Source organism: Astyanax mexicanus, chromosome 18 (assembly GCF_023375975.1).
Source record: "Astyanax mexicanus isolate ESR-SI-001 chromosome 18, AstMex3_surface, whole genome shotgun sequence".
Classification (NCBI taxonomy): domain Eukaryota; kingdom Metazoa; phylum Chordata; class Actinopteri; order Characiformes; family Acestrorhamphidae; genus Astyanax; species Astyanax mexicanus.
In genome coordinates, this window is record NC_064425.1 from 1,074,878 (window position 1) to 1,095,616 (window position 20,739).

The 20,739-nt window shown below is 40.0% G+C and overlaps 2 protein-coding genes across 2 annotated transcripts in view; one reads left to right on the plus strand and one right to left on the minus strand.

Moving 5' to 3' along the window:
• Window positions 1-20,739, plus strand: part of kmt2a (lysine (K)-specific methyltransferase 2A) — a 67,228-nt gene that overhangs the window by 9,740 nt on the left and 36,749 nt on the right. The window contains exons 2-8 of the mRNA XM_049467183.1: window positions 11,356-11,425; window positions 12,157-15,560; window positions 16,393-16,570; window positions 16,685-16,910; window positions 18,845-18,909; window positions 19,505-20,011; window positions 20,587-20,660. Coding sequence (XP_049323140.1) covers window positions 11,356-11,425; window positions 12,157-15,560; window positions 16,393-16,570; window positions 16,685-16,910; window positions 18,845-18,909; window positions 19,505-20,011; window positions 20,587-20,660 — 4,524 coding nt within the window. The remainder of the gene's footprint in view (window positions 1-11,355; window positions 11,426-12,156; window positions 15,561-16,392; window positions 16,571-16,684; window positions 16,911-18,844; window positions 18,910-19,504; window positions 20,012-20,586; window positions 20,661-20,739) is intronic.
• Window positions 9,969-20,739, minus strand: part of grik4 (glutamate receptor, ionotropic, kainate 4) — a 1,128,391-nt gene continuing 1,117,620 nt past the window's right edge. The window contains exon 21 of the transcript XR_007425334.1: window positions 9,969-10,022. The gene's annotated coding sequence lies outside the window, so the exon portion shown is untranslated. The remainder of the gene's footprint in view (window positions 10,023-20,739) is intronic.

The following is a 20,739-nucleotide window of genomic DNA, read 5'->3' on the forward strand; positions in this document are numbered from 1 at the left end:
GAGTCACTTAAATTCTATAATATTAGATCTTTCAAAATGAAATTTCATTTTCAAATTGACGTACCTACTTAGAGCAAAAGTTCTCCAATTCTAATTTTGACACCCTTTAAGACTAATATACAGCTCTGGAAAAAAATGAAGAGAGCACTTCAGCTTCTGAATCGGTTTCTCTGATTTTGCTATTTATAGGTTTATGTTTGAGTAAAATGAACATTGTTGTTTTATTCTATAAACTACAGACAACATTTCTCCCAAATTACAAATAAAAATATTCTCATTATTTGCAGAAAATGTGAAATAATGCAAAGATAAAACAAGTTTTAAGAATTCAGAAATTAATATTTGGTGGAATAACCCTGATTATTACTCACAGTTTTTAATCATGCATCTTGGCATCATGTTCTCCTCCACCAGTCTTACACACTTTGGATAACTTTATGCTGCTTTTTTATGTCTATGTAGTTAGTTAGCTAACTAACTAACAAAAAAAGTGTGTTTTCTTGATAAGGTTTGTGCATCCTGCACTTTTATTTGTACACAAGGGGGCCTAGCTTTACACAAATTTCAGCTTGAATATATTTCTAGTGGATATTTCTTGTGTTTTGTATATTAAAGATGTTATTAAGACCTGCTTCAATAAAATTTCTTCAATGCTTATTAATTTCCCCTCTAACATGACAATTCACAAAAATCTCAACAGCCACAATTAATGTACTATAAGACGCCCAAGCATTTGAGCGTGGGCACGGCCCACCCATCTCTGTCTCTGCCCACTTTGCTCTTTTTCATGGGCTGCACCCACATGCCAGTGGTTTCCACCAAAAGAGGGTAAATGAGAGACCCTCAAAAGAGGCTGAGGGGCGTTTTTTCATCAGTGCAGTTTTATATTTCAAGGACTTTTCTATAAGTACATGTACTGATTTTAAAGCTACAGATCTTTAATATGTATTTACATAATAAATACAGCTCTGGAAAAAAAAAATGAAGGTCGCACTTCAGTTTCTGAATCAGTTTCTCTGATTTTACTATTTATAGGTTTATGTTTGAGTAAAATGAACATTGTTGTTTTATTCTATAAACTACAGACAACATTTCTCCCAAATTCCAAATAAAAATATTCTCATTTAGAGCATTTATTTACAGATAATGAGAAATGTCTGAAATAACAAAAAAGATGCAGAACTTTCAGACCTCAAATAATGCAAAGAAAACAAGTTCATATTTATAAAGTTTTAAGAGTTCAGAAATAATCAATATTTGGTGGAATAATCCTGATGGTTTTTAGCATCATGTTCTCCTCCTCCACCAGTCTTACACACTGCTTTTGGATAACTTTAGGCTGCTTTACTCCTGGTGCAAAAATTCAAGCAGTTCAGTTTGGTGGTTTGATGGCTTGTGATCATCCATCTTCCTCTTGATTATATTCCAGAGGTTTTCAATTTGGTAAAATCAAGAAACTCATCGTTTTTAAGTGCTCTCTTACTTTCCCAGAGCTGTATATGTACTATATAAACGCTGATGCTGAAAGTTCTTAAGCCCGTGTTTTATTTGAAGGACTTTAACCCAGTAGCAGCTGTCAAAACTCCGGATCCTTTAGGGAAAACAGGTTCTGTAAATTAGCTGTAGGCCTCGTGTCGTATATCCTGGGACGTACAGATAATGATCAGTTACGTTACTTGATGTGGATATGTGTGTCTGCAGTGATTATAGGGGTTTGTGTATGTTTAGTAAGGTTGGCCACACACAGGAGTGTAATTACGCTTCATCCCGGAGAGGGAGAGTTGCCAGCTTTGGCTCTGCTCACCAGTTTATGCCTAGTTCTCCAGTTAACTGCCGTGTTGAACTTTCTTGGGTTTGTGACCATCTGCTCAGGATGGGATGCGTCATGACTGCATGTAAACAAATCGCCTGCTTGTTAACCTTTTGTTAACTGGAGCTGACAGATGGCCCAAAAGTGTGTCTGTGTGATGGTTTTCAGGATGAAGTCTGTGAGTCCTGTGGCTGGTGGCTGGACTGTTCTTTTTGTAAGTTGCTTATTGGCTATGTTTACATTAGAGCTGCAACTAATGATTAGTTTGGTAGTCGACTAATCTGATGATTATTTATTCGATTAGTCGATTAGTTGATTAGTCAACGATTATTTCTGCAATGTTCCCTATCTCTGAAAACAATAAAACAGCTTAACATGAGGATTTAAAGGCATTTAAATATATGGATGTTGTTTAAATGCGGCAAGTACTGATATTTAATGAATAAATATGTAATCTGTTGTGTTTGGGCACATTTAGAGACACAGATTAAGTTGAGTTTACCCTTTGTCAAGTAAGTATTTACCTATCTTCCATTGCACGTCTGTGTAATGCAGTACTGTTACAAATTAACGATTAATCTACAAATTCAATTAATCAACATTGTCGATTATATCGACTAATCAATGCAGCCCTAGTTTCGAGTTAGGCCTGTCACAATAAATACATTATCGACTTCAATAAATGGATATAACCTTAATCATTTTTAATAATCGTGATATCATCCATTGTGTTTGCACTTACAAAGTGCACTTGCATATATCGTGACTGGGCGTGACCCACAAGTGCAAAAGCACAGAGAGACACATACACAGACACAGGAAGTAAATAAACTCAATTTTTTATTTTTTTTATTAGGAAAAATGGAAAAATCTACACCAAAAACAGACTTAAAGAAACATAGTAACAGCCCAGTGCGGCTGTAGTTACTTAACTCTAGTGTCTCTTGGGTTCGCATTGCCTCCGACTTCCTCTCAACATCAGCGTATCTCTTGAGTAAAAGCCAAGGTCCAACGCTGGCCAGCTGGGACAGACCAGGGCTGCACGTCATGGTGTAGGGGCAGACCCATGTTTCCCCTACTATATCATTTATGACTATAACCTATTTTGGATGAAGTTGGGAACTTTTCTGGTTCCAAAATTAGATATGTGAACAAGAAGGGGAAGTTTATTGTCTTTATTAAAAGGATAGAGTTCCTTTGTTATGATATTATGTTATGTCAATTTATTAGTGCCATTTAATGGTCTTAAAAAGCTGACAATATCGTTTATCGCAAAAAAATTGTCGCAATAATATCGCCAAGATTATCGTTATCGCGTAAATATCACCCACCCCTAGTCTGAATAAAGCACATTTTAGTTTCTGGGAAGTGAATTAGTGTTGTAAGGTATATTGAAATGAAAAGAGAAATGACCTGTTTTATTATTACATAGTAAATGAGGACCCCCAATCCCAAATTTAGACAGCAGTTATTAGTGCATATTTTGTCTGTGTCAAAATGTAGTGGTGATTAAATTATGCACTAGTGTTGACTGAAGGAAGTACAGGTTAACAGCAGCTCCTCATTTAAACAAGACTCTGGGAAAACTGGGACTTTCAGTGTTTCTAAAAATACACTGTTCAGGACATCACTGTCAAAATAAATTAAATAAAATAAGGTGAGAGTGTACTGCCATCCAATCAGAGACCTGTAACTATGCAGGTTCTGCAGTTACTACACTGTTGGTATTCCCAGGCTGTTTTTAATTGGTTTAAATATTGGTCCTTAAATATTGTACTTAAATAAATCTACTGTAAATTTATCAAGGTATAAATACTTACATACAGCTCTGGGGGGAAAAAGTGAAGAGAGCACTTCAGTTTCTGAATCAGTTTCTCTGATTTTGCTATTTATAGGTTTATGTTTGAGTAAAATGAACATTGTTGTTTTATTCTATAAACTACAGACAACATTTCTCCCAAATTCCAAATTAAAAAAATATTGACATTTAGAGCATTTATTTGCAGAAAATAACAAAAATGAGAAATGGCTGAAATAACAAAAGATGCAGAGCTTTCAGACCTCAAATAATGCAAAGAAAAAAACAAGTTCATATTCATAAAGTTTTAAGAGTTCAGAAATAATCAATATTTGGTGGAATAATCCTGGTGGTTTTTAATCACAGTTTTTAATCATGCATCTTGGCATCATGTTCTCCTCCACCAGTCTTACACACTGCTTTTGGATAACTTTATGCTGCTTTACTCCTGGTGCAAAAATTCAAGCAGTTCAGTTTGGTGGTTTGATGGTTTGTGATCATCCATCTTCCTCTTGATTATATTCCAGAGGTTTTTATTTTGGTAAAATCAAAGAAACTCATCATTTTTTGGTGCTCTCTTATTTTTATCCAGAGCTGTAAGAATATGTCTCTTTCAGTCTTAAGAATGAGAAGTGGAAGAATATAAAGTGTTGATGGTTCACTCTCGCCCATTTGCCATTTGCCACTGTGAGCAGGTGTCTGTCTGTGTGCGGGCCGTGTGGGGTGTCTCTTTCTCAAGCCCTGTATCTCTGAGCTGTCTGTCTGCTCGGGCCGTGGGCGTTGATTGAGCAGCCCTGGCTGCGGGTGGAGAGACAGGAACTTGTAGTGTGTGGGCAGTGTTGTTTAGATTAGCTTTTCATGTGTGCTTGTCGTCCACTGAGCCTTTTTCATCTCCCTGAATCTGTGCTGGAGCTGCTGCTGCTGCTGCTGCTGTGGTCAAAACCCTGCTGTCTCTCTCTCTCTCTGTCTGTCTGTCTGTCCTTTTCTCACTCTCTTTTTCTGTCTTTCTTTCTTTCTTTCTCTCTCTCTCTTTCTCACTCTCTGTCTCTGTCTTTCTCTCTCAATTCAATTCAAAGAAGCTTTATTGACATGACGATAGTAAATTATAGTGTTACCAAAGCTTTAATTGATTATTTAACTGATTAATTAATTGTAAACAATTTATCAGTTTACAACAATACAGACATAAACATTTCACATATACATAATACATTCACAAAACAATTTAAGTTAATTAGACATTAATCATCATTGTAATTGATCTTTTGGATATAATATATATGATTATCTCTGTATTAGAACCTGGTGACAGTACAGTACTCTCTATCTCTCTCTCTCTCTCTCCATCTATCTCTCTCTCATCCTCTCCCTCGCTCCATCTCCCTTTGTTGTTTACATCTTGGTGTGTGTGTGTGTGTGTCTCTCAGAGAGTAGCACTGTCATTGAGAGCTTCTCATGCTGTCATAGTGACTCTGAGCTGCAATCCTTCTCTAAGCACTCCACTACTCACAGCACTAGGGCTGGGCAATATGACCCTAAAATAATATCATGATATTTCATGGTATTTTCACGATAACGATACTCTTAGCGATATGACAAAACACTGAGTTAAAAAGTATATACTTCAAGAATACACTACTGCAACAAAATGAAAATTACATTTTATTATTGCATATAATATGATAATAAGGCACACCCCTAACTGAGATATTAAAAATACAAGAATTTTATCAGATTTACAGTAACAGAAGTCAATGATCCAGAATATCATGATGATGATAATAATAATAATGCATTTCAAATATCTCCATATATCCAGGATTAAAGTAAAATAAATGATACTGTACAGATATAATCTGTCTCTAGTAGATATATAATGGGAAATGAGAACAGTGTGATTTTTTCTTTTTATAAAAACAGTAAAAAAGTAGAACCCTGATGTGATAATTAGGGGTCGGTGATATGATACCATATTTTAAGGTATAATATCAATAATCACCATATTAAAAAATGTTCATGATATTAATGCATACAATACGATATGTACTACGATACTACTATTTATCATATTTATAAGTCTACTTGAAATAATATTTTTTCTAGCCTAATCACTTTTTATTATTTATTATTTCCTGACATGCATCCTTCAACTGTGTCATGGCAAACATTTTGAATAAAAGATATTTTTATTTATTTACGCTGAGCTAGTTCTGTTTGATATTTTCTAAAATTGTTTTAATTACTTTAATAATTTACTCAGACTGAGTGGACAAAATATGCTTTAAAGCCAAGTATGTAAAATATGAGCTACATTAAGTGAAATGTATATTATTCATTGTTGAACACTCAGTGTTAAAGACTAAGCACCACCTAAAGTACCTCTATGAAGATTTTACATTATTGTAGCTTCTAAAAATGTCAAAGTGAATAATAAATGACACAGGCTCTGCTCTGCAATGTTTTTAGAGCTTTAATCACAGTTCTTAGATGTTGAAAGTGTTTTAAATGCCAGTCTTAACTGCCTTATGCATCTTATAGTAAATATATATACATATATTTAATTTATATTCAGTTTTGGGCTTTTGTAATTTGTGCAAATGGTTGCAATTAATTCATATCATTTGGTTTGCCATTTTAACACAATTTTATTGGTTTATTCTCACGGCCCGGCCCACCGCAGACACTAACACCCTGCTCAGTTAACCCCTTAAACCACAGCCCTGTTGTTGACTTTCAGTCCTGCTTAATATTCAGTATAGTGCTGCACCGATACTGATACTGTATCGATATTGGCACCAATACTGGAGTTTGCACACAATATCAGTATCCCGAATTAACCATGAAGTAGTTACTACTGGCTAAATAACAAAGATGCAGAGAAAACAAGTTCATATTCATAAAGTTTTAAGAGTTCAGAAATCAATATTTGGTGGAATAACTCTGGTTGGTTTTTAATCAGTTTTCATGCATCTTGGCATCATGTTCTCCTCCAGGTTATTTGCTGATACTCCCAAAAACTGTAAACTCTCTACCTCAGTAACTGCTGTGATGTTCTATATGTTACAGTATGTTACACATCTCTGCACCTTATCCTCACAATACACTTTATTATACCGTATCGGTACTGCACTGTCCTGTCTTTTAAATGGTCTTATCTTTTGTATTTATTGTAGTGTTAGTTTACGTTGCACTATCATCACACCTTCCACTTTATGTTGTCTATTGCTTGTTGTTCCATGTTGCACCATGGTTCCGGAGAAACGTAATTTCACTAAAATGTGTACCTGTACTCAGACGTAATAACAATAAAAGCCTCCTGACTTGACTTGACTTGACTTGACTTGACTCCACCAGTCTTACACACTGCTTTTGGATAACTTTATGCTGCTTTACTCCTGGTGCAAAAATTCAAGCAGTTCAGTTTGGTGGTTTGATGGTTTGTGATCATCCCTCTTCCTCTTGATTATATTCCAGAGGTTTTCAATTTGGTAAAATCAAAGAAACTCATCATTTTTAAGTGCTCTCTTATTGCAATATTGCTTGAAATAACCTAGTTATTCATTATAAATTATTCTGTCTATTCATTTATTCAGCCAAATTTGTATTTCACACATTTCAGCTGCTGCCATGGGGAGCATCCCTACTTATTAATTAGATTACATAGAAATTTCACATATTAGCACATTATTTATCATTAACAGATGAGTGTAGATGGTAGCAGTTTTATGCTGCTATAAATAGAACTGAAATAAAATGCCCAGCAAGACTTCAACACACTAAATCAACAGAAAATACTGTGTATCAGTGTGTGGAGTGTGGAGAAGACCCTGACATTAATCATCCTGTTAAGGAAGCAAAAGCTGGAGTTCATTTGTATGGATTACCTGCTGGATCCAGCTGTAACACCTGCTTACTCAGGTCTGCTCAGGTCTTTAGCATGCAGAATTCATTACTGTCTAAATCTGACGGTGGAGATGCTCGCCGGTGTTCAGTGTCTTCAGGCTGTGAAGCATCTTCATTAATTTTACACTAAACAAACATAATTTATTATCTTTGACAGTTTTTTGCGATCAGACTGACAGATTTTCATGTTAACTCTTTGGAATATTCAATACCTCATTCCATCGTTTTTAAATTCATTTTAAACAGGTTTTAGTTGCTGCTCATGAATATTCATGAATATTCATATGTGCAAATATATTGCCTCTGATTGGCTAACAGCAGTGAAGCAGAACACACCTACCTGTCTCCCCCCACAGTCAATTTTACAGCTATAAAACTCTAAAACTCAAAGGACAAAATGTCTTCAGAGATACAGCCATAGTTATAAAGATACAGCACTGAGTGCTAGGTAAAGTTAACCTGAGCCCGAGCTTAGCCTCGGCTCCCATTCCATCCAATGGCGTTAGCTTAGCCTCGACTACCATTCCATTTTATGGAGTAAGCTTAGCATGGGTTCCAATTACATTCAATAGAGTTAGCTTTGCCTCGACTACCGTTAAATTACATGGCGTTAGCTTAGCATGGTTTCCCTTTATATTCAATGGCACTAGCTTAGCTTAGGCTCCCATTACTTTTAATGGCGGAATCAACTGGAGATCCGATTTAAACCTACAGTTACTTACACAAGATAGCTAACACTAACTAGCTCAGTGAACAGAAGCTGTAAGCTCCGCCTGTGGGCAAATTTAACACTTTACTTAACGTCAGACTCGAGCGGCCCTGCAGCCAAGCTGAGCCCGAGCTTAGCCTCAGCTCCCATTCCATCCAATGGTGTTAGCTTAGCCTCTACTACTATTACATTTTATGGAGTAAGCTTAGCATAAGTTCCAATTACATTTCATAAAGTTAGCTTGGCCTCGGCTACTATTACATTTTATGGAGTAAACTTAGCATAAGTACCAGTTACATTCAATGGAGTTAGCTTAGCCTCTACTACCATTTACATTTTATGGAGTAACCTTAGCATACCAATTACATTCAATAGAGTTAGCTTAGTCTCGGCTACCATTACATTTTATGGTGTTAGCTTAGCATAGTTTCCCTTTACATTTAATAGAGTTAGCTTAGCCTCTACTACCATTACATTTTATGGAGTAGGCTTTGCATAATTTCCAATTACATTCAATAGAGTTAGCTTGGCCTCGACTACCGTTAAAATACATGGCGTCAACTTAACATGGTTTTCCTTTACGTTTAATGGTGTTAGCTTAGTTTAGGCTCCCATTACTTTCAATGGCTTTAGACATTTGGGCAGTTTCACCAGGTCAAAGCCTGGTGTCCGCTTTATATCATAAAATCTAATGCAAATGGCGCAATTTTGACAGATGTTCTGTCGAGTTAAGCTGCCTTGTCAAACCGTGCTCCCATAGTGTATATTTATTTAAGGTCTTGGTAAACGCAGAATCAACCAGAGATCCGATTTAAACCTACAGTTACTTACACAAGATAGCTAACGCTAACAAGCTCAGTAAACTGTAGAAAGCTGTAAGCTCTGCCTGTGGGCGGTCCTGAGCCGAGTGAGGGCATACAGTCACTGGTTGATGTCAACATTTTACACCTCTCTGATCAAACTACTTTCTTAATTTACAATTATTCTTTTGCATTGTTTTAATTTGACTTCTCTTTGTTTTAATCATGTTGAATCATGTTTTAATCGTGCTTTATTTTTATTTTATTTTTTATATCCATTTTTATTGTTACATGTATTTGTAATTTGACCTCTCTTTGTATTTTTGTGTAATTTGTAAAGCACTTTGAATTACTATTGTGTATAATAGGTGCTTTATTAATAAACTTGCCTTGCCTTGCCTACTGCAGACAATGGAGGCTGAGAAACAGTTTCATATTCAGCATGCATATAAAACTCTGAGATCTATAGTATTTTACAAATAATAAGAAAAAGTGGATTTTGGCGGAAGGAGACGTTTAAGTACATGCATGTCCTGCAGTGTAAGCCCAGTGAGAGATCTGAGGAGTGTGGGCTTCAGTGGAACAGTTCCATTGCTTCTAAAATAGGTTTGGAATTGTGACCTACCTAAACTGTGGTGACAGAATTAGATCAGAAGAACTATAAATGGCTTGTTGTAATAAGTGCTCCTCCCACTATTCCTTGTCCTAGGCTTTAGAGTAGCCTGCAAAATATTATGTAATCCTGTTTTGCTGAGATCCAATCACTGTATTTGTACAGCTTCACTATGTGGAGCAATTATCAGATGATGTATGTGTGTATGTGCTGACAGAGACACTAGCTGGGTATATTATTAACTGAGGATGCTCTAGTGTGGGAGCTGTGGCCTAATGCTGATATCCTGATTATTTCTGTATTATATCAGCTGATGAGATACAGCTCTGGATAAAAATAAGAAACCACTTAAAAATGATGAGTTTCTTTGATTTTACCAAATTGAAAACCTCTGGAATATAATCAAGAGGAAGATGGATGATCACAAACCATCAAACCACCAAACTGAACTGCTTGAATTTTTACACCAGGAGTAAAGCAGCATAAAGTTATCCAAAAACAGTGTGTAAGACTGGTGGAGGAGGACATGATGCCGTGATGCATGAAAAAAAACTGTGACTAAAAACCACCAGGGTTATTCCACCAGATATTGATTATTTCTGAACTCTTAAAACTTTATGAATATGAACTTGTTTTCTTTGCATTATTTGAGGTCTGAAAGCTCTGCATCTTTTTTTTGTTTTCAGCCATTTCTCATTTTTCAAATTTTCTGCAAATAAATGCTCTAAATGACAGTATTTTTATTTGGAATTTGGGAGAAATGTAGATACAAAATAATGAATAGTAATAAAAAAATAATAAATCATAGTAAAGAAGAGAAAGCATTTGATCCTAAATATAATTATACAAAATATTTGTGTTAGACAGATACAGCTTATTTGTATTCGTTTAGGATTAACCACTGAATAAAAAGCCTATGCATGCAACAGGCCTCATTCTATTCAAATTAAATATTTATATGTGAAGAGCTATTAACTTTTATTACATTGATCTCAATGTGCTGAGATGATGTGTACAAGTTGTGAGGTGTTATCTTGTGACTTAGGATGAACATTGGCTATGTGACAAGGCATTACCACACAAAGTGGACAGTGCAGTGGGTGGTAATTGTGGTAAATGGTAGCATCTGGCTAGAATTGACTGTGCAACAAGTCAGTGCAGCAGCCTGTAGCTTCTAAAGAATGTGGCAAAAGTCATGGGACATAAGCTAGTTTCTCTCCCTTGAATTCTGGCATACCAGTGTAGTTTTAAATAGAGTTTACGCCACAATGCCCAGCAATGTCAGCTTAATAACAGCCTATTTTATGTTTGCGTTTTGAGTATGACTGCATTGTTCTTGTTTGCATTTATTTCATTTTATTTTTGAGAATGTTTCATTTGTTTTTGGCAGTGAATAGAACTTCTTGATTTGTATTTGCAAGCAGTAGAAATGGTTTGCAGAGCTGATAGGGGGATACCTTATTTGGTTTCATGTTGAGAAGAACTATCATTATGTGTGTTCTGTGCCCTCAAGCTCTGTGTTTGTCATGAAAATGGGTCGTAACTGAATGAATCAGCAAACGAAAGCTAAACGGTTCTGTGGTGATCACCTTGGGACTGGTTTGAGTCAGAAGGTGACTCATGCATCAACAGTACCTCACGTAAAAGCAGTGAACTGCAGAAATGTGAGTAATGTCTGATTTTTCTCCTGATTATTCTTATTTTTCTTATTGATTTTAATAGGAAGAAGCATTTGGAGGCTTCAGTGCGCAGAGTGAAAACGGAAGAATACAGAGTCCAGGGACCTCACCAGGTTAGTGTTTTTAACATCATGTTTAACTGTCTTTAATTTACAACATGCAAATTGTTATTTTACTGTAAAATAAATGTAAAAATTGATTAATGTAGATACAAATATGTAGGGCTGAACGATTAATCGTTTTTGTTGTATAGAAATTGCGATTTGAATGGATGCGATTTTATTAGCCAATAGCTTGCAGGTGTGTCGTCACATGTGCCTTGACGTCACCACATTTGTAGTCCGTAGAGTGCTGGGGATTGTAGTGTTTGGGCTAATCATAGTCACTCCCATACTCAACAGGAATGACGGGAGGCGCAGAATATGGTGACGTCTTCATATTTATGTCTTATCATTTAGTTCTGTCCAATAAAAAAAAAATTAAAGCTGTGACACATTTTTAAGTAAATGTGATTTAATAAGAAAAAAGTAAAGATTGAGATGCATATTTGGTATATACACACAACTAACATAAGTAAAACTGACAACTTATATATGATAGATTTGATGTTAACCACTAATACAGGTTTAGGGTTTAAATTGCAATCGCAAGATTTTGCAGAAAAATCACAATTAGATATTTTACCCAAATCATGCAGCCCTACAAATATGTTAAATCTGCCAGATTAAAAATGTAATTGAATTTTTCCAGTGCTTAATGGTGCATGCTACTACTGTGCATTTACATCTGATAATAAGAGTTTGTTTCTGAATTTTCGGAATGAATTATTATTATTATTTTTTAGTTACTCCAACGCCGGAAAAGAAACCCAGAGGCCGTCCCCCAAGAGCAACCTTACCGAAGTCGGCTGCTGCATCCGAACCCAAACCTCTGTCTATCATCACAGTTCCTAACACAGAAAAGGTAAAACGGCCACCAGGTAGACCGCCTGGCTCTGGTGAAAAAAGAAGAGGCCGTCCCCCTGCGTCGGCCGCCCAGAAATGGATGCAAGGTGGCCATGTGTTACCTAACGACAGTAGGGATGCTGAGCTTGAACACAGCTCAAGTGGCGCAATTCGCAAGGACGCGGTGGAGGATGAGCGGGAAAAGAAGGCCACAAAGCGAACTCCCCTCGGGTCCGTGCAGCAGCAGGGACCTGAGGCCAAGCTGCCCAAAGTGGGCCGCGATTCCAAGGTGACCAAACTGAAGCGACTTCGGGATGTAAAGCTGAGCCCCCTTAAATCCGGCCTCTTAAAGGGTGTCCCAGTCCCTGTTGTGCCAAGGCGGAGGCGTGGTAGACCTCCTTCTGCCGAGCGCCTAAAAGCCGAGGCTGCCGCTGCTGCTGCCCAGGTTTCTACCTCCACAGTCCCAGAGTTGTCTGCGGCAGAGCCTGGCACTGCCAAACAAAAGGCCTTCAGGGTTCGCCCAGATCGAGATTCGGACCCCCGCACTCCACAGCATCTCAAGCTCAGGGCCTCTCATCCTGCTGATGAACGCACTAGCTCAGATCCCAACGATTCCTTATCGACAGATCCAGCGACACCTACGAAACACGGAAGGCCTATAGGTTTACGGCAAAGCCCTCGCCATATCAAACCTGTGCGCATTGTGCCACCTACCAAACGCACTGATGCCACAATCGCAAAGCAGTTACTGCAGCGGGCTAAGAAAGGGGCACAGAAGAAGAAATTGTTAGAGAAGGAGACCCAGGTGGGTACCCAGGGAACAACTGGCATGGAGGCGGGAATTATGAGGAGGAGAAGAACACAGCTGAAGAACATTCGCCAATTCATCATGCCTGTAGTGAGTACAGTCTCCCTGCGCATCATTAAGACCCCAAAGCGTTTCATTGAGGACGAAGCCAGCTTTGGCACTCCACCCCCACACATGAAAATTCCACGATTGGAGTCCACGCCAGCTCCACCACCCCAGACCTCAGCAGCAGCAGCATCATCGTCGTCTCCATCTCCTACTCTTGTTTCCACAGCTCCATCAACAACAGCAACAACTGGAAATGCATCTATCCCTGGGGCAGGAACTGCTGTCGACACCCTCCCTCCTCCACCGCCCCCTGCCCCAACTGTGAGCTCCACTGTTGTTGCAGCTGCGAATCTCCTCAACAACAGTACCTGCAACAACAGCAACGGCCGTTTCAGTAGCAGTGCTGCGTCCTGTGGCTCTAGTGCCGTGTCCCAACATTCCTCCCAGCTGTCCTCTGGAGAATCTTCCCGCTCCAGCAGCCCCAGTCTGGATGACTCCTCCTGCGACTCCCAGGTCTCAGACGGTACCCAAGCTCTCTCGGAGGAGCCTGACCATTCCCCTTCCTCTCAGGGTGAGAGGGAGGAGGCTAGTATGCACCATGCGCCGCATCCCTTGTCTCCTCCGTCGGAGCCCGAGACGGAGCACATGGTGTTAATGGAGCCAGCCCGACGAGGACGCAGAGGTCACGGGCTCAGGAGCGGAAACCTTGTGTCACGTGGGCGAGGAAATCTGATAAGCGATAGAAAGAAGGCCATCATCAGCCCTGCCACAGGTGTACTGATGTCCACCTCTCAAGCAGGATCACAACAGGCTTCTTCTACAGCCTCTTCTTCCTCCTCTCCACCACCACCTCCTCTCCTGACTCCTCCTCAGCCTCCTCAGTCAGCCTCATCCAATGCACCTGCCATCAGTGAACATCATCCCCACTCTGCTTGGATCATGCCCCATCCTATTGCCCCCTTCCTAACTTCTCCTCCGATACTTGCTGGTTCCCACGACAAACGGCGCGCCATACTCCGGGAGCCCACATTCCGCTGGACGTCCGTGTCACGCTCAGAGCAATACTTCTCCTCTGCAAAGTATGCAAAGGAGGGCCTTATTCGCAAGCCCATCTTCGATAACTTCCGCCCTCCGCCGCTCACAGCTGAAGACGTAGGGTTGATGCCTCCTGGCCCTGGTGGAGGTGGTGTGGCACAAGGAAGTTTCCCTACGTCGGGTGGGGCAGCTGGGTCAGGCACCAGGCTGTTTTCACCTCTGCATCACCACCACCAGCATCCCTCGTCTCGTTTTGAGCCGCCACTCCAGAAACGCAGTCCGCTGCTACGTGCTCCTCGCTTCACTCCCAGTGCTGCCCACTCCCGGATCTTCGAATCGGTCACTCTACCATCTTCCTCTGGGAGCAGTCCTGGCTCTCTCTCTCCTCTTCAGGCCACGTCACCATCCAACAGGACGCTACGACGCAGGAAGAGGAGGCCGTTTGGGCTTTCACGTGGACAACCCAGGTCACCGTCGCACTCCATGACCACAAGGAGCAGTCAGTCAGGATCTCAATCTGGAAAAGGCTCCTCTGAACTCTCCACACTAACCAGTTCTGTACCCACAAGTGTAACTGGCAGCTCTAGCCCTTTACCTGGGGTTGCAGTTAGTCCCATTGCTCCAAGTGCCTTAACTCAGACCCCCTTCAACACCTTTCCTCCAGGCTCCCTTGGCCCAATCAGTCACGGAGCCTCTGATGGCCGAAGAGCAGCCGGGTGCCTCGGTGTTGGTGGGAGTTCAGCCTCTTCCTCTTCACAGCTCTTCCCTCGTTTCGCTTCCAGTCCCCAAAGTCCAAGCGGGAGCGCTGGTAAAGCAGGGAGAGAGCGGAGTGTCTCCACTTCACGAGACACCTTCCCCAAGGAGAAAGAGAGAGAGACGGAGAAAAGCAGAGAGCGAGAAAAGGAGAATAAAAGAGAGGGGAAGAAAGACTGGGAAAGAAAAGGGAAGAATCTCGCTTCCGAGGGTCCAACCAATTCCACTGCAAGCCTTTTTGCCGTGGACGGCAAAGAAGTTGAAGAATCTTTCACGCAGAAAAGGACTACCGGGCAAAAGAAATCCGTGTCTGTTGAGGCAGAGGCTTCAGTCGTTGAGGCTAGTGCGGTACAGTCAGTAAGGGCTTTGTTGTCGAAGGGACGTCTGTCCAAAAAAGGCAGATCATCGGAGAAAGGTGTGGAACCTGAGGGAATAGAGAAGGACAAGGACAAAGACAAAGAGAGATCAAGTGTGCCCGTTCAGCTAGGGCAGTCTGGAAAACCCCCCAGCACAACATCGCTAGGTACCGTGCTGGCTCATGCTGAAAAACAGCCGGTCACAGATAGGCGTGTGGCAGGTCTGCTGAAAAAGGCGAAAGCCCAGCTTTACAAGATAGAGAAGAGCAAATCGATGAAAACAGCCGATCAGCCTAAAGTGCAGGTTGGTTTCTTGAACTTTTTTGTACAGCACCAAATGACAAAAAACTACCGTAATTTTCGCAGTATAAGGTGCACTTATACTATAAATAAATCCTTTATTTTCCCCGGTTTAGTTCTCCAGCAGTATTAGCATTAGCTGCTAACCCCGCTAAGCTATAGCTCTTTGCCCAGTTCAGAAGTAAGTATTATCAGCCTGTACCCTGCTGTTAACCCTGGACAGCACTGCTGGAGCATAATTAGCAATAGACGCTGACCACATCGTTAGCTCTTTTGCTGTTCAGAGGCGAGTATATCACACTGTTGTAGTCTGTGTGATTACCATGTTAAAACAAGCTTCTTGGAATGAACCGCTAGCTAATATTGCCCTGGCTTACTGGAACACTCAGGGTTCCTCAGTGTAGCTCTGTCGAGTGGCTAGTGGTTAGCCGCTAATGCTAATGCTGAAGCTAATGCTCCAGCTTTAGTGTAAAACTGTAAATCTAAGCTCTAAATAAACGGAAGCTCTTTACTCACCCAACTAACAGTTTTCAGGAGAGAAATCTGTGTAGATTAACATTCAGTGCTCGTTTGACCTGTCTGACTCGTCTAAAAACGTTTTCTTTTATTTTAAGAATTACAGTTTTGTTTACTTAACTTACCTGAATTTAGAAGGAAGACATGACAACACCCCTGTTCCTACTACTAGTTACTGGTTACTAGTGTCTCATAAAATGCTGCTTATAATCTGGTGCACCTTATAGTGCGAAAAATACAGTAATTTGATTGCGGATAACTAACCCTATTTATTGGCTTCCATTTGTTCAAAGTGCATTTATAAACATTTCTGTGCACAGGGTCAGGAGAGTGATTCTTCTGAGACTTCAGTTCGTGGTCCACGAATCAAGCACGTGTGCCGTCGTGCAGCAGTAGCATTGGGTCGCAACCGTGCTGTGTTTCCAGATGACATGCCCACCCTTAGTGCCTTGCCATGGGAGGAGAGAGAAAAGATCCTGTCTTCCATGGGTAATGATGGTGAGTAACTTACCGCATCTTATCTGCATCTTATTATCTTATTTTTTCATGACAGTTGCATTCTCAAACTTGATTTTTCTTCACTGATTCTTATTTTTTTTATTTCTATTGTAGACAAATCTTCAGTGGCAGGGTCAGAAGAAGCGGAGCCATCCACCCCTCCCATTAAGCCAGTAACGAGGCACAAAACAGTCCAGGAAGCCCCGCCCAGAAAGGGGCGGCGCTCACGACGCTGTGGGCAGTGTCCTGGTTGCCAGGTCCCAGAGGACTGTGGCGTTTGCACCAACTGTCTGGATAAGCCCAAGTTCGGGGGACGCAACATTAAAAAGCAATGCTGCAAGTAAGTATGATCCTGAGCTTGGAATTATGCCACTATGATTAGAAGATCCCCAGTTCGAATCACGGTCATGCAGCTTGCCATCAGCTGCCGGAGCCCTGAGAGAGCCCCACAATAGGCCTTGCTCTCTCTCTGGGTGGGTACAGTACAGTAGATGGCACTCTCTCTTTCCCCTCATCACTCCTAGGGTGATGTGGATCAGCACAAGGCTGCGTCTGTGAGCTGATGTATGAGAATCGAGTCGGTGCATCTGCAGCAGCAGTTTCAAAATGAGGCGGAGTCTGACTTCACATGAGAAATGAGATAATAATTAGAGATAAAATAAAAATATAATAATAAAAATAGTGTCTTAAGTGTCTTTGCCTTTTGTCTTGCCTAATACTAATTGATGTATTTCTTAAGTGCTCACATGTATTTCTTTAATGTCACTACCATGCACCTTTTAAAAGAGCATAAAAATAAAAAATGAAGTAAGCCATATAAAGAATAACAGTTTTATTAAACTTTGGAAATGTTCTTATAAAACAGTTAAGGACCACGCTGGCAGTGAGGATGCATGCCAGCTATTCTACACAGTGCTCTGTGTGTGTGTGTGTGTGTGTGTGTGTGTGTGTGTATATATATATATATATATATATATATATATATATATATAAAGGCACGGCACTAATTACTGCACATTTTTCATCAGTGTTGTGTTTAACTGTGAAAGTCAGATGTTGCCGCTCCAAGTTCTGCGAATGACATGTTTATTTTGGGTTCAACATCAGAATGCATTTAAAAAAAGTGAGTCGAGAGCTTTGGGTGCATAGATATGGTGGCTCGCTGTATTTTGTGATGGTGTGCCAGTGGCAACGAGCGTAAATAGTAAATGATGCGATCTTTCTGTGCGTACCTTATTAGTTAACTCCATAAAATCCTAAAGACTTACACTACAAATATTAGCACCTAAAAGGAATCAGCTGACAGGAATCAAACTTGGTGACAGTATAAATAAGTGTGGAATTAATTTTTAATTAATATTACTGTTGCTATTTCTACTTATGTGTTGTTATATAATTGATAACTGCTTAATAAAGGGTTTTAAAGTATTTGCAACCTAATTATTAACTATTAGTAAACTCCTTTATAAACCATCCTTTATAAGGGTAGTCTTATTTTAAAATGATACCGAGCATCTGTATAGAGTAGACCGATTGAGGCCATTCCAAATTAAAAAAAATCTATCTGATCAAATGAGGAGGATAATCCTTTAGAAAATTAGTATATATGAGTTTTAGCAGTCTGGTATTAAGGAGCCGTTTACTGTAAATAAACAGAAGCACTTTACTCACCCAAATAAACAGTATTCAGGAGAGAAATCTGTGTAGATTAACATTCAACACTCGTTTGACTTTGAAAGTAAAGTTTTTTTCTGTTTTTATTATTATTATTATTATTATAATTATTATATTATTATTATAATAATACTTATCTTTGTTTACTTATCTTAAGTTCTCTTAACTTAGTTACCTCACTACCAACGCCCAGCGGTGAGACCTGCTGAATTAGAAGCAAAAACCATGTACAAGCATCAACCTTGTAGTGCGAAAAATACAATAATAATAATGTTCATGGTAACCTTTTTCTTCCTTCTGAAAAGCATTGCAAACTTCAGAAAGTGCGACCATTTGTCGCATTTTGATGAGAGAATAATAAGCCTGCAATTTAAGAGGTTAATTGTGCAAGTAGTGAAGTTTAGACATTAAGTTCAGTATTAGGCCCACAAAATAAGAAATAGCAGGTGTTCACACACATGGCGAAGTGTTAAATACATTTAATCAGAGGTAGAAATTGCATTTGCAGGATCTGTGCTGAATAATTAGCCTTACATGGTTCAAGTACTTTCCAGATGTGCTTAAAACAGATGTATGATGCATGTCTGCGCTCTGTTACAGGGTACGAAAATGTCAGAACTTGCAGTGGATGCCGTCAAAGCTGTTTCTTCAGAAGCAAGCAAAAAGTGAGTTCCCTGCTGTCAAAAACTGTTAAAAAAGGGCATTTACAGAGTTTCTTTGATTTTACCAAATTAAATGTAATATAATCAAGAGGAAGATGGATGATCACAAACCATCAAACCACCAAACTGAACTGCTTGAATTTTTACACCAGGAGTAAAGCAGCATAAAGTTATCCAAAATCAGTGTGTAAGACTGGTGGAGGAGAACATGCCTGATTAAAAAGCACCAGTGTTATTCCACCAAATATTGATTATTTCTGAACTCTTAAAACTTTATGAATATGAACTTGTTTTCTTTGCATTATTTGAGGTCTGAAAGCTCTGCTTTTTTGTTATTTCAGCCATTTCTCATTTACTGCAAAATAATTCTATTCTACTCTAATTCTATAAATAGCAATATTTTTATTTGGAATTTGGGAGAAATGTTGTCTGTAGGTTATAGAATAAAACAACAATGTTCATTTTACTCAAACATCATATACCTATAGATAGCAAAATCAGAGAAACTGATTCATTATTTTATTTAATTTTAGAGCTGTATGTATTTGGTTATTATTGTGTGTGATATAAAATTATACATCTATGTTTGTTGTTTCAGGTAAAAAAGATAAGAAGAAAAACAAACTCCCCGAAAAAAAGGATGCACATCCCGTCAAATCTCAGACATCCTGTCCTGAGTTGAGCCCCAAACCAGCCCCGCCTCCCTCAAAGGAAGACCCACCTGCGAAGAAAACCGAAACTCCGCCCCCTGCGCAGGTAGAAGAAAAGCAGAAGCAGCAGCGTCCTCCATCACCTCCACCGCCCAGCTCTTCCCCGGCTGATCCCCCGTCGCTCCCCAGCCCAGAGGACCAGAGGCAGCCCTTATCCTCGCTCAGCTCTGGATCCAGGAGGGAGCGAAAGCAGGTCCAGCAGCCCCAGCCCAGCTCTTCATCCTGCTCTCCTCACACCACCCCATCCTCCCCAGCAGCGCTATCCCAGCATCCCCTGCAGCAGCAGAGCCAAGCGCCCGCAAAAAAGGAAGGACCCGCAAAGTCGTCCTCTAGTGAGCCCAAAAAGAAGCAGCCCCAGCAGCACAGCCAGTCTTCATCTGTCGCACACCACTCAGGTAGGGGGCGCTACTGACGTACGTGTCTTGCGGTAGTGCTGGTTCATTTGAATTACAGTTTTAATGCGATTTTCCCCCAAAAAAATCCCAAAAATCGTCAGTTTGCCTTATAATCCAGTGCTCCTTATGTTTGAATTCAACCAGTCAAGTACAGCTTTATACAGGAGTTCCAGTTTAGTTCTCCAGCACCGGGACTCAAGACTTGAGTATTATCGGCCTGTAGCCTGCGCTAAACCCTAGCTAGCACTGCTGGAGCAGCATTAGCATTACCCGCCAACCGCGCTAGCTCTTTCGCCGCTCAGAGGTGTGAGTATATCAGACTGTAGTCTTTTCATTTACTGTGTTACGGCACCTCCCACAGACCAACACATGGATGTTTTCTAAACATTCCACCGAGAACTGAGCTTGTACAGGAAAATGATGATTTTTATTAGGGGGGAAAATATCAAATAAAATCGATTTCTCTTTTTTTTTTTTTTTTTTTGCCCATAATTGCCCAGCACTACTTGCCGGCTTTGGTTTTGGTGTGTTTTGTGTGATTGTCACAGCTCCTGTATTTTTTCCTGATCTTACAGTGCCAGAAACAAAGCAAATGAAAAAGCAGACAGCTCGTTGTGCTCCACTATCAAAGCCAAAATTAAAGGAAAAGGTGAGTCTTCTTCTTCTTCTTCTTCTTGGGTTTCTATTATTATGTCATCTTTATATATTTGGGTAAACGTTTCATGTGC